Source organism: Eubalaena glacialis, chromosome 7, assembly GCF_028564815.1.
Source record: "Eubalaena glacialis isolate mEubGla1 chromosome 7, mEubGla1.1.hap2.+ XY, whole genome shotgun sequence".
Classification (NCBI taxonomy): domain Eukaryota; kingdom Metazoa; phylum Chordata; class Mammalia; order Artiodactyla; family Balaenidae; genus Eubalaena; species Eubalaena glacialis.
In genome coordinates, this window is record NC_083722.1 from 24,151,725 (window position 1) to 24,174,383 (window position 22,659).

Sequence of the window (22,659 nt, forward strand, 5' to 3'; positions counted from 1 at the left end):
TCTAGCAGGTGTTCTGGATGACTTCATAAGGTCAAAAGGTCAGATTCCATCCAGGCTGAGATGTGTATAAGTCACATTTCCTTAATGGCCTCCCAGCTCCATTTTAGAGAGCTCTCTTAGCAATACCAACTCCATTTGATTTTCCTTTCACGATTTCCAGAACTTCTCAGGACCTTGGCTTTATATCCTGACTACAAATCTGTGATCCACTGTAATCCTGATTTGGTCACTGAGCATTGACTGATGTCCTCAGGGCAAATGCCAGCTCCAGGGCTCACTTGTTTTTCTGTGCTCTTGCTGTCCATTATTTATGGTTTTTGAAGATTTCCCTTACTTTCTCACCAACTAAGCCCTACACTAAAAATGTGTTTGTTTGTTTTTTTTTGGCCGAGCCACGTGCCTTGCGGTATTTCCGTTCCTGGACCAGGGATTGAACCTGGGCTCTCGGCAGTGAAAGCGCAGAGTCCTAACCACTGGACCGCCAGGGAATTCCCTAAAAATGTGTTTTAAAAAATATTCTATCCAGAATATTAGGAAAGGGAAGACCTACCCTTTCCTTGTGGTAAATTTAAGTCCTTTTTGTGTGTGTGTGTGTGTGTGTGTGTGTGTGTGTTTGCTTTTTGTCAAAAAGAAATGCAAGCCTTTGTCTTAGATCTTCCTTCCTAATCCTTTTTTTTGGGCAAAAATGATGGACCTCGTCCTGCTCCTTCCTGATAATGACTTCTGGTTGTGAGGACTGAATTAGTGAGAAAGTGTACCTGGTGCCTGGTCCCTGGTATTTGCTGCTCAATATTACTTGTTAGCCTCCTTCTATTGTTTAAGGGCAGCCTGATCAACAGGGAGAGCCCAGAGTCCTTTCAATGCTGAGCCAAGGGGCTGGGGGGAGGGGTGAGAGGCTTCGAAGGGGGGCAGAAGGGCCTGTGTCAGGGGGTTAGGGCTCCAAGCTAGAATTTGGCTGCTGATCCAGGTGGCACCCACCAGGCTGTAGTTTTCAAAGTCCACTTTGTCCTATTTGTACAAATAAGCACATACCTTCCCCTTTCAGTCTCCTGCCACTCCTTCTAATTCCCCCTTTATATTAAAAAAAGCCAACCAACCAACAATTCTTCAACCCTTTCTGCACCCCTGACTTGTGTTCTAACCCTGGTTTTCAAACTTGAATGTGCATTAGAATCCCCTGGAGGGTTTGCTAACACACTGAGTGCTGGGCCCCACCCCCAAAGCTTCTGATTCTGCAGGTCTGGTGGGGAGAGGGGTGGTCAGCATAGGGGGAAGGTCAAGCGTTTCTAACATGTTCCCAGGGAGTGGCTGCCACCTACCTGGAACCACGCTTAGAAACACTGGCCCAGCTCCTTACCCATCCTGGACTTGTCTTTCCTCCTGTATTAAGCATCCACCATGTGCTAGGTGTTGTGGCGGGGTTTAAGATGCCCAGGTAAACAGGCAGGTTTGGTCCCTGCCATCTTTTATGGTTATTGGTGTTTTTTAAACACAAATTCTTCCTGTTGAAACAGTTTCTCTTTTGAGATCTTTTCTTCAGTGTTTTGAAATCTAGTCTTCCTAAGTCTAGGCTAAAACGTCTAAGAGACAGTTTCTCAAAGTGCAGCCCAAAGACCCCAGTGTTAGACTCTCCTTTTAAAAATGCAAGGCCCGGACTTCCCTGGTGGCGCAGTGATTAAGAATCCGCCTGCCAACGCAGGGGACATGGGTTCGAGCCCTAGTCTGGGAAGATCCCACATACCGTGCAGCAACTAAGCCCGTGTGGCACAACTACTGAGCCTGCGCTCTAGAGCCCGTGAGCCACAACTGCTGAGCCTGTGAGCCACAACTACTGAAGCTCGCACGCCTACAGCCCCTGCTCCGCCACAAGAGAAGCCACCACAATGAGAAGCCCGCACACTGCAATGAAGAGTAGCCCCTGCTCGCTGCAACTAGAGAAAGCCCGTGTGCAGCAATGAAGACCCAACACAGACAAAAATAAATAAATAATAAATAAATAAATTTATTTGAAAAAAAATGCAAGGCCCTGCAAAGGAGGCAAGAATATACAATGGAGAAAAGACAGTCTCTTCAGCAAGTGGTGTTGGGAAAGCTGGACAGCCACATGTAAATCAATGACGTTAGAACACACCCTCACAACATACAGAAAAATAAACTCAAAATGGCTTAAAGACTTAAATATAAGACATGACACCATAAAACTCCTAAAAGAAAACATAGGCAAAACATTCTCTGACATGAATCACACCCATGTTTTCTTAGGTCAGTCTCCCAAGGCAATAGAAATAAAAGCAAAAATAAACAAATGGGACCTAATCAAACTTACAAGCTTTTGTACGGCAAAGGAAACCATAAACAAAATGAAAAGACAACCTACGAACTGGGAGAAAATATTTGCAAATGATGTGACCGACAAAAGCTTAATTTCCAAAATATACAAACAGCTCATATATCTCAATAACAACAAAATGAATAAAACAAAAACAACCCAATCGAAAAATGGGCTGAAAAACTAAATAGATATTTCTCCAAAGGAGATGTACAGATGGCCAAAAGAGACATGAAAAGATGCTCGACATCGCCAATTATTAGAGGAATTATATGTGGAATCTAAAATATGACACAAATGGACTTATCCACAAAACAGAAAAAGACTCACAGACACAGAGAACAGACTTGCGGTTGCCAACGGGGAGTGGAGGTGGAGAAGGGATGGATTGGGAGTTTGGGATTAGCAGATGCAAACTATTACATATAGGATGGATAAACAACAAGGTCCTACTGTATAGCACAGGGAACTATGTTCAGTATCCTGGGATAAACCATAATGGAAAGGAATATGAAAAAGAATATACGTATAACGTATATTCATACGTATAACTGAATCACTTTGCTGTACAGCAGAAATTAACAACATTGCAAATCAACTACACTTCAATAAAATACATTTAAAAAAAAAAAAAAAAGCAAGGTCCTGGACTGATTCTAGAGACACTGAACCTACAGGCAGGTTTGGGGTAGGGCCAGGACTCTGGTTTATAATGACTCCACTCCGCCACCTCCAGGGGAGGAGATCCTTCCTTGAGGAGCCTCTCTCTTAGCTGAGGGTTCTTGGCTATGAAGAAGGAACATGATCACTTCCTTACAAGCCCCCTGCCACGTCTACTTCACGAGGCAGTAGCTCATGTGGCGGACATTCATGGTATCATTTCCTCTCTCTCCTCCATTATTTCTGATAAAGAAAGTTGTTAGCGAGACTTTCTCAGATGTGCATTTTTAGTGGCAGTGGAGAGCAAATGTCCCAGTTGCTGCAGATGCCACCCTCCCACCGCACTTCCTGCGTCATATCTATTCCTCCACCTGTGTTAGAAGAGCAGAGCCGGCCCTCCCCGGCCATGCTGCCTGTGTTCGTCTCTGCATATTTCTTCCCTCAGATGTCCCCCCGCAGGCCCATAGATGCTGCCTCTGTATGTGTGTCCTGTGTGGTAACAATGTGGTTTACTGGCCAAGGTAAAATATTACATCAGGTTACTCTGAGACCTGGCAAGTTAAGGGGAGAAATAAAGCATTTATCCTGACTTTCCCATACAAATCATGCTTCAGGGTAACCCAACAGCCTTGATGAGGGACAGTTCCTTTTTACTAAAGAATTCCAGCTAATAAATGAGGACAGAATAAAATAATTCAAAAACCAACATTTCACAACCCCTCATGAAATAACTGATTCAGGCAAAACTCATCTGTGGATGAAACTGTCAGTTGGAAGGTTGATGGGGAAACCTTACAAAGGAGGGCTCAGGCTATGGCCATCTGAACCCATCACTCAATTCAGCTTTACTCAGAGAGGGACAAGCGGGCAGCATTTGCTTCCTGAGGGAGCACAATAGGAAACACAGAGCACCTGGGAAGGAATCTTGTCCCCCGCCTCCCTCACCCAGTGGAATCTGAAATCTAATTAAACCTTCAGGTTTGATAACTGGAAATACAAGGGATGGAGGAAAAAAGTTAAATGACACCCTGAGGAAGAAACAGATGAATCCAGAGAGTGGAACGTTCTACAGGACAAATGAACATATTTCTGTGTAGACGGTATCAAAAAAAAAAAAAAAGAGAGAGAGAGAAAGAAGAGAGGATAGGAGGTGTTAACTACTGTAGACTGAGATTTAAGAAACATCAAAATGCAATGTGCAGGGACTTCCCTGGTGGCGCAGTGGATAAGACTCTGCGCTCCCAATGCAGGGGGCCCGGGTTTGATCCCTGGTCAGGGAACTAGATCCCACATGCATGCCGCAACTAAGAGTTTGCATGCCACAACTAAGGAGCCCAGGTGCTGCAATGAAGATCCCACACCAACAATGAAGATCCTGCATGCCAGAACTGGCACTAAGACCCAGCGCAGCTAAATAAATAAATAAATAAATAAATAAGCAAACAAATAAATAAATAAATATTTTTAAAAGAAGAAAAGAATGTCTTGAACATTCCTACCATCTCATCCAGGCATTGCATTTTCTTTCCATATGGAGAAAAGCTGTGGCTGTCCCACTCAGCTGCAGGCTGCCCAGGTTCTTTTCACAGCATCTCCTTTAGGATGAGATGTTGTTTTCTCACATAATTGCCACAGTGCTTATTTCTCTGCCAGGCTGGCCTGGGAGAGGCTTCTCATCTGCATTTTACACACCTGCTCCCTGTTTCATGGAGGATAGTATCTCACCCCACCTTAGAAATACAAAACAGCCAGTTTTTAATTATCTTATGAGGCTCCTCCTCCTACTCCTCACTACACTTGTTAAGAGCAATCTGTTTTTCTGTGATAAGAAGGAATGCGAAAAAGAAAGGAGGATTTGATTTGCCAAAGTCACAGATTTTCACAGGCAATAAGCACAGCAGCTTCCTCCCCAAAACTCACTCCCAGTCCCATACGTGTGCACCAGGAAAACAGACATGAAGATGTGCACTGACAGAACCACAGAGACTGCAAATATTCATTCTCCTTCATTAAGAACGTTAAGTTATAAACATTTTGATTCATACATAGTCAAAGTGGGTGGTGCACCTCGTTCCTTACCTTGAAACCAAATGTCCTGCCCTTCTGGAACTTTCACCAACCCTCTCCAAAGCCAGCATCTTACCCCAAAGTGGTAAGCCTTCCCCAATTCCCTGAGTTCACATTTATTTAATGCTACAGGCCCACCTAGCCCTGTCCAAGAAAAGGACCAATCACTGCCCTGAGAGGGCAGAAAGGGCAGGGGGGCAGACCCAGCAATGTGGAAGAGAAGTGCTCCCACGTGTGGGCAGCTCTTCCTATGTGGGAGAAGCCAGGTTTTTAGTCCTAAGGAATGATTTCCCTGTCAAAGAGAAGTTGATTTTGCAAAACGCTAGACTCTAAAGGAAGGTGGAACCGTCTTCTAGGCTCCTCCAGTAGACCCTCTACAGACCCATGGTCCTGAGGCTGAGTCCAGGGCCTTCTACCCTCTTGGCAGGTGTACAGCTCAGAGTGTCCCAAAGACGCTGACTTTGGCCACGGAGATGCTCTCTATATACTGTTTCCGGCCTTTCTCATACAGGACATAGAGTTGCGGGGCCTGGTCCTCCCCGCCCACACTGCCCTCCAGGGTTGCCAGTGAGGAGTAGCCACTGGGCCCCGGCCACAGCTGGACCGTCTCCTTCTGCCATGAGGTGCCATTGCTGAAGCTCCAGCGCAGGGTCAGGTTCACTCCTGGGAACAGCAGCAGAGTCAGGGGAAGGAAGGTCTCCCCCTAGAGAAGGCCTCCTTCTCTAGGTCACGGGGGCTCCTCGCCGACCCCACCTGGCAGATACTCACGGAACTCTGGATGGGCTGGGTTGGAGAAGAAGACAATGCCGGAGTTGGTGGCTACAGCCCCTGCGGCTACCACAGGGTCCACGAGCTCAGGGTCAAAGGTCACATCACGGGGCCTCAGAGTATCACAGGCATCGTAGCTGCGGAGGATGATTCGGCAGCGGCAGTGGTAGTTGTTCTGGTTCCGGGCATTGATGACCACTGAGCCATCGGGGAGCTCAAAGGGCTGAGCGGAGAGAAGAGGGCTTCAGGAAGATGCAGGGTGGGGGCGGGGCAAAGGGCCCTGTCCCTGAGGGAGCAAGGCTGGGTGGCACGGAGCTGGGCAGCCAGGCCCGGGGTCCGTGAGTGGAATGGTGCTCTGGAGGACAGAGCAGGTTGACGGGGTGGGGGACAGCCCATGGACTCCTGACCTGGCACTCGTCGGGGCTGAAATCATTTTCCCGCTTGGGCTGGCCATAGGGGATGCCGCTGACCCCACTCCCATAGCGCCAGGAGGCGCCGCGGTCATCACTGAGGAGGCAGAAGACCCCGTCCCGCTCCAGCGTCCCATGGCCACACACAATGAGCCGGCCCTTCCGAGGCTCCCGCTGTTTCTGTGGGAAAAGGATAGGGGTGCCACAGACGGAGACACTGAGGGGGCTCAGAGGCAGGGGAGGGGAACCCACCACCTCCTAAGTGTGAGGACACACCTTGTCCCCTTCCGTTCTGTCCTTGCTTGCTGAGGCTTCCACAAGCATTACAAACACCCACTGTCTGAATTAAGAAGCTCTTTGGCAGAATAAGCTCCTTCGGGACATCCAGGGTGTACTCTGGACAGGCTGTGCACAGGACAAGGGGGCCTAGCCACAGGGGGAGTTGGGAGCTTAAACCCAACCTGTGCTCACAGGCCAAGCTGTGGACCATGGCACAGGCTTGTGTCTGCCCAAAGGAGGGCTTTTTTCTAATCTGCACAGGACTTTCTAATTTTTTTTCTAATCTGCACATGGATTAGTGCAGCCCTGTTGACAACCCCCAAATGGGAAGCCAATGGCAAAATTCCACCTTCCCTTGGTAGGGTGTTCCTCCCAGTATGTCCCTTTCTTCCAAGGAATGCCACCTAAGACAGAAAAATCTGACTTCACAGGATCTTCTCTTTGCAAAGGAGTCCATAACGGGGCAGACTCTCTACGAGGCACCTCCCTCCACCCATCTCAGGACAGAGACCTGAATGCCAGAGCCCGGTCCGGGGGCAAACATCTCAGTGCCTATGTCCAAGGAGAGGTTCCGAGGCGAGCTCCAGGAAACGCCGTCATCCTTGCTCCACACCAGCATGGTAGAGGCCACCTGGCAGCCAGCCTTGTGAGCACAGAGGGAGTAGAAAAGGAAGACCACTCCTGTTGTTGTATCGCTCACCACTGCCCCCAAGTTCAGCCCATCTGGGCTCTCCCCATCGTCCACAATGAAAGCTGTTGGAGACCATGTGCTGCCTAAAGAAGAAAGGGAAGAAACCCAGGGTGAGCTCTCTGGAGGTTCCCTTTCCACCACTCGCTGCAATTTTCACCTGCTGCTAGGGACCCAAGGCCTTATGATGGCCCCACGAGACCTGCCCCTCCTTACCTCTCAGACCTTATCTATTCTACCCTTGCTCACTCCATCCAGCCACACAAACTCCTTCTCATTCCTCAAATACTCCCCTCCTTGGTGGGGGGGGGGGGCTGGTGGTGGTGGTGAACTCTGTCTAAGCTTGTTACACCTGCCTGGCTCTTCTTCCAGGCTCACTTACCTCCTCTGAGTCTGCTCAAATGTCATCTACTTAAAATTACAGTCAAATTCTGGCGCTCTCCATACCTCTTGCCATGTTTCATTTTTCTCCACTGTACTTATCAGCTTCCAATACAAAAAATACATTTACTTATTTATTATGTTTATTGTCTGTCTCCCCCCACCCCAGTAGAATATAAGCCCTGTGAAGGCAAGGATTTTTGCTTTGTTTTGTTCATAACTGTATTCACAGAACCTAGAACAATGCCAGGTATACAGTAAGTGCTCAATAAATGTCTGAATGAATGTTCAACTCCTTGGTGAGCCCAATTTCCAGATCACTGCCTTCCCGCCTTAGGTTCCCTCTACTCCTCAGGGATCCAGCAGCCTCAGGGCCCTAAGGCAGGTCAAGCTCCCCACCCATCCAGCCTCTTGTGACCCAGGCATCTTTATACCCTGGTCCGTGGACCTCCGCAGAGCAATGAACTTAGCTCCTTTATCCGATGCTGACATTTTCCTGGCCTCAGCAAAGGCAAGGAGAGTGCCCCGAGGAGTGGTGGTGATGAGGGGGATGCGAAAGGTGTCCACAGAGCCGATCTGCTTCCCGCTCACCCACAGCAGCTGCTCCATGGTCACAAGCGGATGAACCTACGAAGCGACGAGGAAGGGTCAACAGAACAAACGTGACTTGGGGTTTTAGAGTGAATGAATCGCGGCTCGGAGTCAGGTTCCCCTGGGAGAGGCAGGGTGATGGGGATCCCGAGTGGGAGAAGGGTCCCAGAACAAGGAAGGGGAACCCTGAGGAGAGTTCGGAGCGGGGGAAGGACTACGAGGGGACAAGGAGCCCTCAGGGACAGAGAGACCTCAAAAGGGTAAGGAGCTCGAAAGAGGAGACTCAGAGGGAAAGAGGACAAGGGCCCAGAGAGGGAAAGGGACTGGGAAAGGAGGGAACGGGGTCGGAGAGTTCCTCGGAAGGGGGGGGGCTCAGCAGCCTAGGTCCCGGGGTACAACTGGGCACAGACCGCCTGCGTGAGTCGGGGATGGGGCTATGCGAGGGGTGACTCACCAGACTGAAGTCGTCCTTTGCCTTGGCCCCGACTCCTGCTGAAGACAACAGCAGCAGGAAGATCGCGGCAAACACCTGAACCCTACAGACTCCCCATGATCCCAGCATTCGCGGTCTCCCGGGTCTGCCCAGGGTCACTGTGCCGGGTCGCTCCGTAGTCATCTCTCCCTCGCGGCAGCAGCGACCCTGGCCCCCCCCAGGACTAGACGCGGGCTGGATTCGTCAACTGACCCCGGCCCTTTAAACGCTCAGATGTCACCCTCAAACCCGCCCCAATCCCAGCCCGCCCGCCACGCTTCCGCGATTCTCTTTGGCCCTCGCACGACTCCCCACGTGACCCTTCAGCGCCTCAGAGCTACCTCTTTCCAATTGGCCCTCTTTGAAGCCCCGGAGCGCGTGACCCCGGCCGGAAGCGTATTGGCTGGGGTGAAGAAGGGGGCGTGCATTACTCCTCAGGAGCCTTTTGATTGGCCGAGGCACCTGGGTCACGTCATAGGGGCGGGGTCTATTTTAAAGAGCCAGGCGAGGTTAAAAAGGGCAGCATGTAGGAGGAAATAAAAATCCCAGAGTCTTTGAGAAAACAAAATATCAGTCTTTTAATAAAATCTTTTTACTACAAAATCGAGCTCTGGAAGGCGGGTTGAGGCTGGGAGGCTGTATAGGCGGGGTGCAGTCCTGGATCAGAGTTGCGCCTCTCACTTCTTCCTCTTGTCTCCCGGGGGCATCTCGTTCTTCTTGCCCAGAATCTTCAGAAGGGCCTTGGACATGTAGTAGGGCCGGTCCACGGAACCGTCGTTCCTCTCCAAGTCTTCCACTGAGGCACGACATAGACTCATAAGAGCGCACCGCTGGGAGCCAACCCCACTCCCCGGGAAAATCAGGGACAAAGAGACAGCTCCCTGGTTTCCAGGCTGCGCCACCACGGGCTGATTTTGGGGGGCAGTTTTTGCAACCTACTGGGTAGGTTATGTAATAGTTTCCTCATCTGTAAAGGGGGGGGGTGTCAAAAATATTTCATAGCGTGATAAGGATTAACGGAAAAAATACATGTCAATTGCTTAGCGCAGAGCCTGGTACACAGGAAACCCTGAATGAATGCATACAGTAGGGTGAGAAAATCCCCACTCACTACAGCCACCTGCTGGGAAGTCTCCTGTGGCTAACTTCTTTCCTAGATTTTCTAGGGGAAGATACCAGAGGCCTCTCCCCTGGAATGCTCCGTCTTGGGAGAGCCCAGGAGCCTGGGAGCTCACTCCCTCCTTTCTTCCCAAACACCTGCCCTGAGGATGTTAGAAGAGGCTCTGGCTCCTGTAACTCACGAGGTCGCTGTTTCTAGAAGCACCAAGTCTCCAAAAAAGCCTGAATGATCTGGTACCTTTAAGTTGAAGAGAGGAGGTGGAGGTGTGACTCACAGAAACAGAGGAAGAGAGTGTCCACACACATGCCGAAAACGCTGAAGAAGCCGCTGGCGATGACATAGGCCCCCAGGATGGAGGTCTGCAAGATGCAAGGTTTCCCTTAGGGTTCCTTTGGAGAGTTGGAGGGTGAAGTGGGGGTTGGGGGTGGGGGTGGGGTGGAGGGTGGGAGTGGGAAGGTATGGGGGTGGGGGGTTGGGGGGTGTCACTCACCATGATGGGCAGCCAGTAATAGTTGAGTTGGGGACTCTGAATGTCTTTACCCAGTCCCTGGATGCGACCGGTGAAAAAAAAGAAGGACAGGACCCCTGTGAGAGAGATCTGGAGGTCAACATCACTCCTCTGAGGTCACCTCTTAAACTGCCCAGCACCCCTGTCCTCTGTAACTCCCTGCCCTGGTCCTTACCTACACCTCCAACCACCAGCAGCTTCCCAAAGAACAGTAGCAGGTCTGTGACTTTGTCCAGGACGACCACCCTGTACAAGGAGTTGGGGTAGGTTGGGGGTAAGAGGCCTGGCAGGGCTGGGAGTAGAACTGGCTATATAATTTGCCGTGACAGATGCAAAACAAAAACTGTTCACATTTCAAGATGGAGGCAGCAGAGATTAAACCAAGCTCAAGGCCCTTCTGAGCACAGCATGCTTATGGGTGGGAGATCACGGAGGTGGGGGGTGACAACCTGACCTGACAATGTTCCTCATGAGCAGCATGAAGGCGTTTTTGGCTGAGACACAGAAATTCTTCCCATAGATGGCAATCTGGGTGAGGTGGAAAGTTCAGGGTTACCTGTGGTGAGCTTACCTAGGCCAGGGTAGGAGGCCTGCATCAAGGGCCCCCGGAGCAAGGGGTTGCTTATGTAGTGGGCTCACCATGATGTATGCATTGCGGTTCAGGAACTTGATAAACTTCTCCAAACACCAGAGGCAGCACTTGAAGCAGCACATGATACAGCGGGCCATAGGGTTCTGGGTTCCTGGGGGTAAGGAGGGCTCATGTTTGGTCACTGGCCCCTGACAGCACACCGCCCCCCCCTCCAGCCCCCAAGGATCCAGCTGATCAGCCTAGCCTTGCCCAGCCCCCAACCTCGACTCACCTCTCAGTTTGTGGTCAATGTACTCCAGGATGACCCTGGCTATCTGCACCAGGGTCAAGATGAGGGCTCCAAAGGCTAGTGACCCAGTGTGGTAACTGCACAGGGGTTAGTGAGGTAGTCAGAGGCAGGTAGTCAGAGGACTCCCGGGTTCATAATTCCCAGCCCCCTGCCCCAGGCTTACCGGAGTGTGCGGATGAAGGCAGAGCTCAGGGGAAAGGTAGGGATGTCCCGGGGCTTGTGGAAGGCCCAGTAGAAGGAGGCAAAGGCCCCAGCCAGGACACACTGGCCCAGGGCTAGTACCCAGTTGATGGTCCAGAACAGCCCCAGGACCCCGTAGATTTGCAAGTTGAAGAGAGAACGTTGTACTAGGCCTGTGGACAAGTAGCCCTGGAAGACGCACGTCAGCCCTGGGCAGGAGGAGTTCACCGGCTGGTCCTGGGGAGGCAGGCAGAGGAGGCTCATTCCCAACCAGCTCCTGCCCTCCCAGAGCAGAGGGTGGTAACAGCCTCCCCAGAACTGGGGAAGCCCATTCCTTCCAGGAGATCCATCTCTGGGTTCAGACAGGGTTCAGCTTGCCTATTGTGTGAGTGTAATTAGTTTCCTTCAGTCTCCAGTCTCTGGATGGCACAAGAGCTCCCAGGCCGTGTGGACTAAGCCTTAATGGTATGAAGGCAGTGTGACCAATGCCTAGCTATCCTTTGCACTTGAACAGCTTGTCCCCTCCCAGAGCAGCCTCTGCAACTTCAACCAAAGCACTCTCTAGCAAAATTGAACAGACTGGGTATCAGATGATGGTAAGGAACCATTAATTTTGTTTGGTGTGATAATGGTGTAGTGGTTATGCTTTTTAAAAGTCCTTATCTGTTGAGATCCATCCTGATATATTTAAAGGTGAAATGGCACAATGTTCAGAATTTGCCTTTAAAAACTCGAGAAAAATAAATTGCACGGGGACTTCCCTGGTGGTCCAGTGGTTAAGACTCCACGCTCCCAATGCAGGGGGCCCAGGTTCAATCCTTGGTCAAGGAACTAGATCCCACATGCATGCTACAACTAAGAGTTTGCATGCTGCAACTAAGAGTCTGCATGCCGCAATTAAGAAGTCCGCGTGCTGCAACTAAAGATCCTGCATGCCGCAACAAAGATCCTGCACGTGACAACGAAGATCCCACGTGCTGCAACTAAGACCCGGCACAGCCAAATAAATAAATAAATAAATAAATAAATTTTAAAAATTGCAAGGGGTGGGGGATGGGTAGGGAAATAGATGAAACAAGAACAGAAGGCTGAAGGTTATGGAATCTGAGTACAGGGATTCTCCATGTTTGTGTGTGTCTGAAAATTTCCCTAATAAAAAGTAAAAAACACAGATTCGTCTCTTAAAGCAGAGGAAATAAACAAATGGGACCTAATTAAACTTCAAAGCTTTTGCACAGCAAAGGAAACCATCGAAAAATGAAAAGACAACCTACTGAATGGGAAAAATATTTGCAAATGATATGACCAATAAGGGATTAATATCCAGCATATAAAAACAGCTCATACAACTCAACATGAAAAACACAAACAACCTGATTTAAAAATGGGCAGAACGGGGCTTCCCTGGTGGTGCAGTGGTTGAGAATCCGCCTGGCAATGCAGGGGACATGGGTTCAAGCCCTGGTCCAGGAAGATCCCACATGCCGCGGAGCAACTAAGCCCATGCGCCACAACTACTGAGCCTGCGCTCAAAAGCCCGTGAGCCACAACTACTGAAGCCCGCGCACCTAGAGCCTGTGCTCCGCAACAAGAGAAGCTGCCGCAATGAGAAGCCCGCACACCGCAACGAAGAGTAGCCCCCACTCGCTGCAACTAGAGAAAGCCCGAGCGCAGCAACAAAGACCCAACTCAGCCATAAATAAATAAATAAATAAATAAATTTATATAAAAAAAAAATGGGCAGAAGAACTGAATAGACATTTTTCCAAAGAGGAAATGCAGACGGCCAACAGGCACATGGAAAGATGCTCAACATCGCTAATCATCAGGGAAATGCAAATCAAAACCACAATGAGATATCACCTCACACCTGTCAGAATGACCATCATCAAAAAGAACACAACAAATGTTGGCAAGGATGTGAGGAAGAGGCAACACTTGTACACTGCTGATGGGAAAGTAAATTGGCACAGTCACTGTGGAAAGCAGTGTGAGAATTGTCTCAAAAAGCTAAAAATAGAACTACCATATGACCCAGCAATTCCACTTCTGGCTGTACACCTGAAAAAAAAACAACCCTAAAACCACTAATTGGAAGAGACACATGCACCCAATGTTCATAGCAGCATTATTTCCAATTGCTAAGGTATGGAAGCAATCTAAGTGTCCATCAACAGATGAATGGATAAAGAAGATGTGGTACATAAATACAACGGAATACTACTCAGCCATAAAAAGGAATGAAATGTTGCCATTTACAGCAACATGGATGGACTTGGAGGGCTTCCTGGACTTGGGTGGCTATTTCCTTTCCCATGTTAGGGAAGTTTTGACTATAATCTCTTCAAATATTTTCTCCGGTCCTTTCTCTCTCTCTTCTCCTTCTGGGACCCCTATAATGCGAATGTTGTTGCATTTAATGTTGTCCTAGAGGTCTCTTAGGCTGTCTTCATGTCTTTTCATTCTTTTTTCTTTATTCTGTTCTGCAGCAGTGAATTCCACCATTCTGTCTTCCAGGTCACTTATCCGTTCTTCTGCCTCAGTTATTCTGCTATTGATTCCTTCTAGTGTATTTTTCATTTCAGTTATTGTATTGTTCATCTCTGTTTGTTTGTTCTTTAATTCTTCTAGGTGTTTTTGTTCTTTAATTCTTCTAGGTCTTTGTCACACATTTCTTGCATCTTCTCGATCTTTGCCTCCATTCTTTTCCCAAGGTCCTGGATTATCTTCACTATCATTATTCTGAATTCTTTTTCTGGAAGGTTGCCTATCTCCACTTCATTTAGTTGTTTTTCTGGGGTTTTATCTTGTTCCTTCATCTGGTACATAGCCCTCTGCCTTTTCATCTTGTCTCTCTTTCTGTGAATGTGGTTTTCCTTCCACAGGCTGCAGAATTATAGTTCTTCTTGCTTCTGCTGTCTGCCCTCTGGTGGATGAGGCCATCTAAGAGGCTTGTGCAAGCTTCCTAAGGGAGGGACTGGTCTGTTTGAAATTTTATAACAAGAATTTATAACCACTTTCCACTTTGTATGTAATTGTGGGTTTGTGTCAGTCCCCACCGCTAGGTCATAAGCAAGTTGAAAGCAAGAAGTACTTCATTTGGGGCTTTGTATAGCCAATGCCTGGCACATAGTGGGTCCTCCTTAAATGTAAATGACCTCCCTCTCCTTTTTTAGAGTGGGGCTAATGCCTGTGGGCACAGCCCATGGTCCCAGTTCTGATGTGGTGGCCACATGAAAGCTTTGACAGTAAATACCCAGCAGTGCAGCCTCACTCCCTGGGAACTTCACAGGGGAGAGTTTGGGGTAGCAGCTACTCTCCCAGGCCCCCAGGGAGCCCACCTGCCTATTGCCTAGAACAGTGTGTTCTGAGGAAGACTAACTAAAGATAACCTAAACAAAACCCATCTACAGTTATCAGCTCTTATCAGGTGCCAGCCATTATACTAAGCACTTTCATGTGCCCAATATCCTTTAATTTTCTCGGCCACGCTGAGGCACAGATATTAAGATTATCTCCATTGTACAGGTGAGCGGACTGAGACTGAAAGGGTGAAGTGGTTAATGGTCCTCTAGGCAGAGAAATGTCCTGGAGAGGGATGGAGAAGTTCTGAGATCCACCTGCCCCAGGGCCTGGCCCTGCCCTTGGGCACAGCACGCCTCCTCTTGCAGCACAATGGGTGGCTCAGCGGGAGATCTGGAGTCTGCAGACAGACTCCCTTTCTGGCTCTGCTAGGGGCCTGCTGTATGACCGTGAGTGAGCCCCTTGCCATCTCTGGTCCTCAGTCTCCTCTGCACAATGAGGGATTTGAACCAGTTGTTCTCTAAGGTCCCCTCAGCCCTACTGGTGCCCCTCCACGTCCACCCCAAATCCTCACCATGGGGTTGCATGATGTATTCGTCAGCACTTTCTCACAGCCGGACAAGCTGACGTTGGGCGCCCAGAACACGTACTGGGGTTGCCCAGATGTGGCCAGGTACCCAGAGGGGAGTCAAGGAAAGCATGGTGACATGGGGGCCTCCACAGGTCCCCTCCTCAGCAACCGCTTCCCAGGTGCTTGAGCAGGTTGTTCACTGCACAGAGGGGCTGAAATTCAGCCTGTGCTTGCTCTTTCAAGGCAGGGCTGTGTCTGCTGGGAGGAAGGGGTGCCTTCTTCCAATCACACTAAGGCACACTGTCTACAAAAGTATTGCCCTGCCCCCCACCCCCAAGGGCTCCAGGAGGGCCCAGTCATGTGGGCAAAGGATACAGAGCGGTCATGGCCCAGTAGGCAATGCAGACAAGCAGCAGAACAAAGGTGAACAACGGGTAGAACATGGTAGACATCATCTGTCCTACAGCCCTGCAGGGAGGTGAGAGCAGTCCACCAGTGAGGCTAGCCCCCCAGTCCCCACCCATCCTCTCACGGTGCTGACCCTGGCACAGGCCACACCTCTGCCCTCTCCAGGGCCTGCTCCTTCCCCCTAAGGCTGGGCACATAGTAGGAGCTCCCTAAAAGAACTGAACTGAATAAATCAGGCTCAAGGGAACTTTAGAGGAAACTAGAGCCACAGAGAAGCCACCAGGGGCGGCTTCAGGGAGAGTAAGGGCTTGTTTCATGTTTTAGGCACTTGACAAGACACTAATTAATTTAATCCTTATGACAACCCTACAAGGTAGGAACTATTATTACCCCCATTTTACAGATGGGTAAACTGAGGCACAGAAAGGCTAAGCCACACAGCAATGTTAATCACTGTGCTATGCCGCCCTTCTCCTCCAGTGCTCTGCCACCTTTCCAGCACTCCCATCCTGGGCCCACCCCCCTGCCCTCTGCCCCTTCTCCTTCCCACATGGGCCCTGACCTGCTGGCTTCCTCCAGGAGGGCGATGGCGATGCGAATCCGCTGCCGCAGGAAGATGAGCATCAGTAGCAGGATGCCTTCAAGCACAGCCAGCACGATCACTGAGGGTGGACAGGGGGCAGAGTGGCCTGGGTCATGGCCAGGGCAGCCCTTGGGTGGCTGGTCGTTCATGGGTGGGCAGGGCACTCACAGGCTGCTAGCCAGGTCTCCTGAACGCTGCTGTAGGCGCTGAGGTTGGTGGTGAAGCCCAGCTGGGAGATGGAGGCACCCTTGTCCCGCAGTACGCGGTATTCCTCCCAGGAGTGGTAGATGCCGTATGCCAGCACGCCCAGCACCCCTATGATCAGCACAAACACCAGGGGCCCGGCCACCAGGCGCAGAAGCAGGATAAACAGCAGGCTCAGGACCAGAGCCACGCCTAGGGCACTGCAGGCAGGGAAACATAGGTGAGGGTCACCCCACATCCCCCATATCTTTCCCCTTTCAGAGGCCCCCAAATGCCTTTCCTCAAACCCCCAATGTCCCCAGATCAGAACCCCCCCCACATGCTTTCTCTTATAAATCTGTTGGACTTGGGATCCATTCTGAGCTCTGGCTCCTCCTCCCCTGCCCAAAGGCTCTGTTTCAGACGGTGGGCTAAGGGATAGAGGGTCAGAGTGGGGAGAAGGGAAGGACGAGAGAGCAGGGGAATGTGGTGACTCACATAAGAATCCAATACCAGGATTGGGCAAAGTCTTCAAAGATCCTGACACTGATGTCACGGGCGTTGAGGCTGTCAAGAAGACCGCTGGTGCGGAGAGACAGAGTCAGATGGGGCTGTGAGTGGGAAGGGGGAGCGGGACAGACATGTAGGGGCAAGGGAATGCCCACCTGATGCCCTGGGCGATGGACGTGTTGGAGATCCCTGGGAGCTCAGGCACAGTACTATTGGACCATGGAAAACAACGCCCCAGAGCTGGAGGGAGAGAACCGGGCGACTGGGTGGGAGGGCCCAGAGTTTGTCTTGAAAGTCTCTGGCCCCCACCCCAGCTCGTCGTGCCCTTAGGGACAGAGTTGAGAAGGGCTCTGCCCCACTCAGAGGGCTGCTCTTGATTCCACAGCCGAAAGGGAGCTCCTGCCCCAGGAGCCCATGCTTCCTTCACTGTCTCGTAATGCTCCTTCCTCCCCACCCTGCCACTGCCTGGGTTCAGACCCTCCTGCCCTCTGGCCTGCCTCTTACAGTACCTCCACGCCCACCCCTGCCACCCTTCAATCCAGCCCCAGCCAGAGTGCCCGGGAGACATGGCACAGCCCGGACCTTGGCATTCCAGGGCTCTAGGTCACTCTGCTGCCCAGACACCTCCAGATGCCTTGCGCTGGAGAGTGCCCACGCTCACGGCCAGGCTTTAAGGCCCCATCGTCTGAGCCCAGCCACTTTCCCCTCCCCTCTGTACCTTTGCGCTTCCTCCTCCAGAAATCCCATCCATGATGCCCTGTTCAGCTCCATCTCCATCTCACCCCCTCCAGGAAGCCTTCTGGCCCCACCCCTATCTCCTGTGGCACCTATTATGTGCCTACAGAGCCATTTATCTTGACCCTCACAACAGCTTTGCCAGGCAGGCTTGCTTTGCATTTACATTCTAAAAATGAGGAAACAAGGCTCAGAGAGGTTGAGTCATTTTCCTAAGACCACACAGCTGGAAAGTGCTGGAATTTAAATCCAGATCTATCTGACCTTGGAGCACTCATTGGAGATACTTCCTATTGTACCTCTTGAGAGCTGGATATCTTTTCTCATGCTATAGTTAATTTTTTTTCTATTAAAAATAACATTTAATATTGGGAAAAAGAGCAAAAAAAACAAGTCAACTGTGATCCCACCACCCAGCCGCAGTCACTTTAACATTTGGGTGAACATGCTTCCAGTCTGTTTCCTGTGCCTGCACATAAATGCATGTGTGTACGTTCACCCACGTATGTTCTCATGGCAATCTCATGCAATCGCCTCGTGAACATCTCTGATCTCACCACCTAGGATGTAGTCCAAAAGGGGAGCAGTTTTCATCTTCACTTCACCTGTCCCCGGTACCTGGCACGCAGCAGGTACATAATAAGCACTGGTGATCTGACTGTAGGATGATCATGCGGCAGAGAAAAAAAACGAAGACCTGGTGCTCATTCCGATTTTGTCACAGACAAGCTGTGTGACTTGACTCTCTCTGAGCCTGGTTCCCTTGTTTGAGGGAAAAAAATCTAGGACTGGATGAGGTCTGAGGAACGAATGTGGCTTCTCACCTGGAGTGGAAGGGAGGAGGAAACTGGGGCAGAGCTCCTGTCTCAGGCTTTGGAGCACTTGCTGGAGGGTGGGGGGAGGACAGACAGACACACAGACACAGAGCAAGATGAAGGAGTGAGTCCGCTTTCTACCACCACGATCATCTACCCAACTCCCCCTCCCACCCTCCCTCATTATGGACCCTCCTTAGCAATGACACTGGGGACAGCGCTCACCATGTCCCCAGGCACCCCTGGCAGACAAAAGTTCCTATTTGCTGCGTAGAAGACCTGCCTGACCGTCTGTGAGAGCTGGGCCGTTTCCACAGTCCATGGGACCTCTGGGCAGGAGGACACACACACCTGGGGGCAGAGAGCATGCTGAGGGGCTGGTATGAAGACCCTGGGGGAGATCTGGGGACAGAGGCAGGTCCCAGACTCTGACCTGGGGTGTGGGGCACTCCAGGCCATTCTGGGTGATCCCGTTGATGTTGGTGGTTAGGACGCAGCTGAAGATGTTGAAGTATAGGAGATATGGTTTATCTCTGTAGGAGAGAAGGAAGCGTATGCATCAGGGCTTGGTCAAGCCTAGGGGAAAGAGAGGGACTGCCAGGGCTGTGCCTCAAGAGTGCAATGGGCCCAGTTCCTGGCCTCAGGAAGCTCAGCTCAGCTGGGGAGGTATGGGAGACACCTGAAAGATTGCCCAGAGGAATTCAGCATCGCCACTGCTAACAAAAGGGTTAAGAGCTTGAACTCTGGAGCCAGCTTTATGACCTTGAATAAGTCATCTAACCACTCACTGCCTCAGTTCCATCACATGTAAAATTATAGTACCTACCTCACAAGGTTTAAATGAGTTTGTGTGTGTAAAGTACACTGCCTGCCTGGAATGCCATATAAATGTTAGTGGTTTTATTATTTATTGAATGTTTCCTGCATGCTGGGACTGATAGCCTTGCTTCTGGAATCATCCTTGTGTTTCAGAAGAAGAAATCAAAGTTCAGAGATGTTGAGTCCCTTGCCGGGGGTCACAAACCAGAACTTACTTAGCCCAGTTGGGGATTCAAATGACCATCTCTGAACCCTAAAACCCATGCATTTAACCATGACTCTTTGCTGCCTCCTAATTCTAGGGGGACTCAGAAGCCACTGGCCAGCAGTGGAGGCTGTTCTACGTGGCCTGGAGTGGTGAGATTCAGGGAGGCTGAGGTGGAGTGGTCCCCTACCCATCCCCCATCTCACCTCCCTCCTGCCCCCTCTTTTTGCCTTCATACTCACTTGTTTTCCCCGATCCCGCAATAGGCCCCAGTAGAGTTCCTGGGGTAGAGGACTTGCTGGGGGTCTCCATACACCCAGGCTGGAGACAGAGACACACAGATGAATCAGCGGAGTGCGGTAGGGACTTAAGAGGGAAAGGCCGTGGGTGTGGTCCCTCCTTGGGACAATAATGTCCCCCAGCCACTGCCCAGCTCTGCACTGCCAGAAACTCACCCACAAGCCCCACGGCGATGTAACCCAGAATGAAGAGGAAGAAGAGGACACAGCAGATGATATCTGTGCAGCTCCTTGGAGAGAAATGGGGGAAACCTTTGGAGAGGGGATGCTGGGGAGTGGGGGGGTAGCATGGTCTGGAGGAGTCATGCTTTGGAGAGTTGGGGGATGCTGGAAAGTAGGCGTAGGTAGCTTTCATTTTATTCTCTTTAAGAAAACCTTTTTCTGGGTGGGTAAACTTTCTTCTGAAGTTTAAAACAGGAAAGGGCACAGTTCAGAAGTGTTCAGCTGGATGAATTTTCCCAAAGGACACATGCCTGTGTAGCCAGCTCCCAGGCCAAGACACAGAACATCACCAGCAGCCGGGAAGCCCCCTTGTGCCCCCTCCACACACGACAGTCTCCCCAGGGCCACCACTCTCCTGGGGCAGGAGGTTTTTTCCTCACAAGTTTCTTACCAATATTTCAGCAAATATGAAGCAAAACCCAGACACCGCCCCCATCCGCCCCCCGACCCCACCAGCGCAGTGCCCAGAACTCACCTGTTCTTGATGGGGCCTCGAAAGGAGGGGTCATGTTTGGCTGGTTTCCCTGAAGGGCATGGGGAGGAGTGTGGAGAGTGAGGCATTGAGAGGGGTCTCTCGCCCCATTTCCAGTCCCTCCAAACCCTTCCACAGCAGGAGCTACGCTGCGCCAGGGTCCTACCTGGCCCTCAGGAGTCTGGGGGGGAGATAGACAGGGGCAGGGCTGGCAGGAGGGGAAATTAGAGAACGGGAAGGGTGGGATCGAGGCTTGGTCAGCAGCTTCACTGGTCACTGTGCCCTCCAACCAGGCGGCCTCGGAGGGAGGGGAAAGGGCAGCTTTTTATGGGTCATTTACGGCTCACACCTCAAGGCCCTCAGCCAACGTCATCAATTCCCACAGGGACTGGGTGGGGGCGGCCCTGTAGCTCCCACCCCGAAGGGAGCTTAGTTCCCAGGCTACCGCCAGTCTCTGGGAGAGCAGTCAGGGTGACACCTGAGCTGGGCAGTTGAGATTGTGGCCGCGCGTCCTGTTCCTGGTCCTCCCTGAGTACACACAGGGAGGAGGTGAGGCCAGGCAGCCAGGGTCCCGTGTGGGCACCGAGGAGGGAGGACAGAGGGCTGAGCAAGAGTGTGGGGAGGGGTGCGGTCCATTCTCTCAGGTGCTCTGGACTCTGTCCCTCCATGGTTCTCAGACGTGATGTCAATGATTGACCCAAAGCTGTTCCAGGAAGTCTGTGGGGTGTCCCCACTGCTCCCTCCCCTAACTCCCTTTGGACCAAGCCTCGCCTCTGGAAGGTCCCTCCCTTGGGGTTCCTTCCTTTCCAGACTAGAAGTTCAGACCCCCGAAACCCCAAGGAACCTCTGCAGGCAGGGCCCTAACCCTCACTGCTCACAGGGACCCCAGAGGCTGGTCCCAGTTCCCTCTCCCTGCAGACTCCTCCACCCCGCCCCCTGCCCTTGTCCTCAGGACCCCTTGGGGCAGCCTCCCAGCCTTTGCTCCTCACAGAGATCCTGGAGACAGGCTGCCTGCTCCTTCTCCTCAGGCCTTACCCTTCACAGGAACCCCAGAAGTCTGCTGCCCCTATTCCTAATGTACTCTGAGATAGACTCCCTCCTAGCAGAGAACCCAGAGGCTGGTCCCCAGCCCTCTCTCTCCACCAAGATCTGCAGCCCCTACTCCTCTCAGGGAGCCCCAGCAGAACCCACTCCCCCTGCCACTCCTCACAGACCCCGGCAGGGAGATCCCCAGCACCATTTCCCCTCAGAGACCCAGAGTCCAGGCTGAAACTCCGCCTCCTTCTCAGGAACCCCAAGCTGTTCCTCCTGACAGCGGCCCAGAGCCCAGCTCACTCCTCCCAGCCCATGAGCCCCTTCCTCTGCTCAGGACCCTGACCCTGCCTCCTTCAGGCTCTGCTTCCCAGGGCCCTGTCCTGAGGGGCCCAGAGTCCAGGCGTGACATCACCCCCTCGTCCCAGGGACTCCAGCCCCCTTCCTCATGCAGACCCCAGCTTCACACCCCAAAGGCTCCTCAGCAATGGGCACCCCATCCTCCTCCGAGGACCCTGACTCTGTCTCCTTCCATCAGCTGTTTCCTGGGCCCTCCCCTTGGGGACCACGACTCCCCTCAGCTCCTCTCCCTGGTGCCGGCCCAGCTACCGTTCCCCGGAGCAAGCAAGCCTCCCCTCCCTCGCCGGGTCCTGGGCCCCCACCCCAGCCTCGCCCGCAGCCTCATACCCCTAGCCTCACCGTAGGCCTCGTTCTGGTCCTGTTTTCCCCCCATGGCTCAGTCTCCAGAGTGATTGGAGCCTGGGAGACCTGGCAGCTCACCTGCCACCAGCCCCGCCCTCCCGCCCTCACGTCACAGCCACACCCCTGCCTGTGGTCCCCGACACACTCTAGTTCCTCCTTCTAGACTCTGAGCTGGAGGGCTGGAAGCTGGAAGGCAAGCCTGGTACGTGGGTCAGGTCAGGGCTGCTTGCTCGGGCCTCATGGACCATGGCCTCAAGGACTCACACGCTGTAAGAAAACCCTTCAGAATTTTGCAAACTACTTCAATGTAGTACAGTCATGCCTACACCCTCCTGCCAAAGATTAAGTGTGGAGATGAGATTTGCCCTTGACTAGACCCTGCCCCACAGTAATCCCCTCACAACCCTCCCCCTCCCCTGGAGGGTAATCCACACCAGCCACACCTGTCCAGCCTGCTTCTCATCCT

General features: G+C 51.7%; 2 protein-coding genes across 2 annotated transcripts; both read right to left on the bottom strand.

Moving 5' to 3' along the window:
• Window positions 1-2,544: 2,544 nt before the first annotated feature.
• Window positions 2,545-8,904, bottom strand: NEU1 (neuraminidase 1). Its single transcript, XM_061194953.1, has 6 exons — window positions 8,628-8,904; window positions 8,017-8,209; window positions 7,025-7,287; window positions 6,232-6,414; window positions 5,825-6,047; window positions 2,545-5,719 (listed from the first exon to the last, which is right to left on the bottom strand). The coding sequence occupies exons 1-6, from the start codon at window positions 8,787-8,789 to the stop codon at window positions 5,493-5,495; spliced, it is 1,251 nt and encodes a 416-aa protein (XP_061050936.1). The 5' UTR covers window positions 8,790-8,904; the 3' UTR covers window positions 2,545-5,492.
• A 294-nt stretch (window positions 8,905-9,198) lies between these two features.
• On the bottom strand, window positions 9,199-22,279 carry SLC44A4 (solute carrier family 44 member 4). Its single transcript, XM_061196038.1, has 21 exons — window positions 22,191-22,279; window positions 20,463-20,511; window positions 19,922-19,995; window positions 19,709-19,787; window positions 18,876-18,975; window positions 18,668-18,793; window positions 18,452-18,512; window positions 17,048-17,132; window positions 16,881-16,964; window positions 16,368-16,603; window positions 16,179-16,278; window positions 15,581-15,676; window positions 15,212-15,311; window positions 11,318-11,571; window positions 11,137-11,231; window positions 10,913-11,016; window positions 10,728-10,801; window positions 10,449-10,519; window positions 10,256-10,350; window positions 10,040-10,124; window positions 9,199-9,441 (listed from the first exon to the last, which is right to left on the bottom strand). Exons 1-21 carry the CDS (start codon window positions 22,222-22,224, stop codon window positions 9,323-9,325), a joined length of 2,121 nt encoding a protein of 706 aa, XP_061052021.1. The 5' UTR covers window positions 22,225-22,279; the 3' UTR covers window positions 9,199-9,322.
• Window positions 22,280-22,659: the final 380 nt, after the last annotated feature.

What these genes read in the sequence shown, in the direction of transcription:
- SLC44A4 (XM_061196038.1), bottom strand. Translation starts at nt 22,224, where the DNA reads ATGGGGGGAAAACAGGACCAGAACGAGGCCTACG. An exon ending in GCCTTCATCCGCACACTCCG is followed by an intron (nt 11,232 to 11,317) that starts GTAAGCCTGGGG and finishes ACCCCTGTGCAG; the next exon opens with TTACCACACTGGGTCACTAG. An exon ending in CATTGACCACAAACTGAGAG is followed by an intron (nt 11,017 to 11,136) that starts GTGAGTCGAGGT and finishes CCTTACCCCCAG; the next exon opens with GAACCCAGAACCCTATGGCC.
- NEU1 (XM_061194953.1), bottom strand. Translation starts at nt 8,789, where the DNA reads ATGACTACGGAGCGACCCGGCACAGTGACCCTGGGCAGACCCGGGAGA. An exon ending in TCAGCCCCGACGAGTGCCAG is followed by an intron (nt 6,048 to 6,231) that starts GTCAGGAGTCCA and finishes CTCTCCGCTCAG; the next exon opens with CCCTTTGAGCTCCCCGATGG. An exon ending in CCCAGCCCATCCAGAGTTCC is followed by an intron (nt 5,720 to 5,824) that starts GTGAGTATCTGC and finishes TGCTGTTCCCAG; the next exon opens with GAGTGAACCTGACCCTGCGC.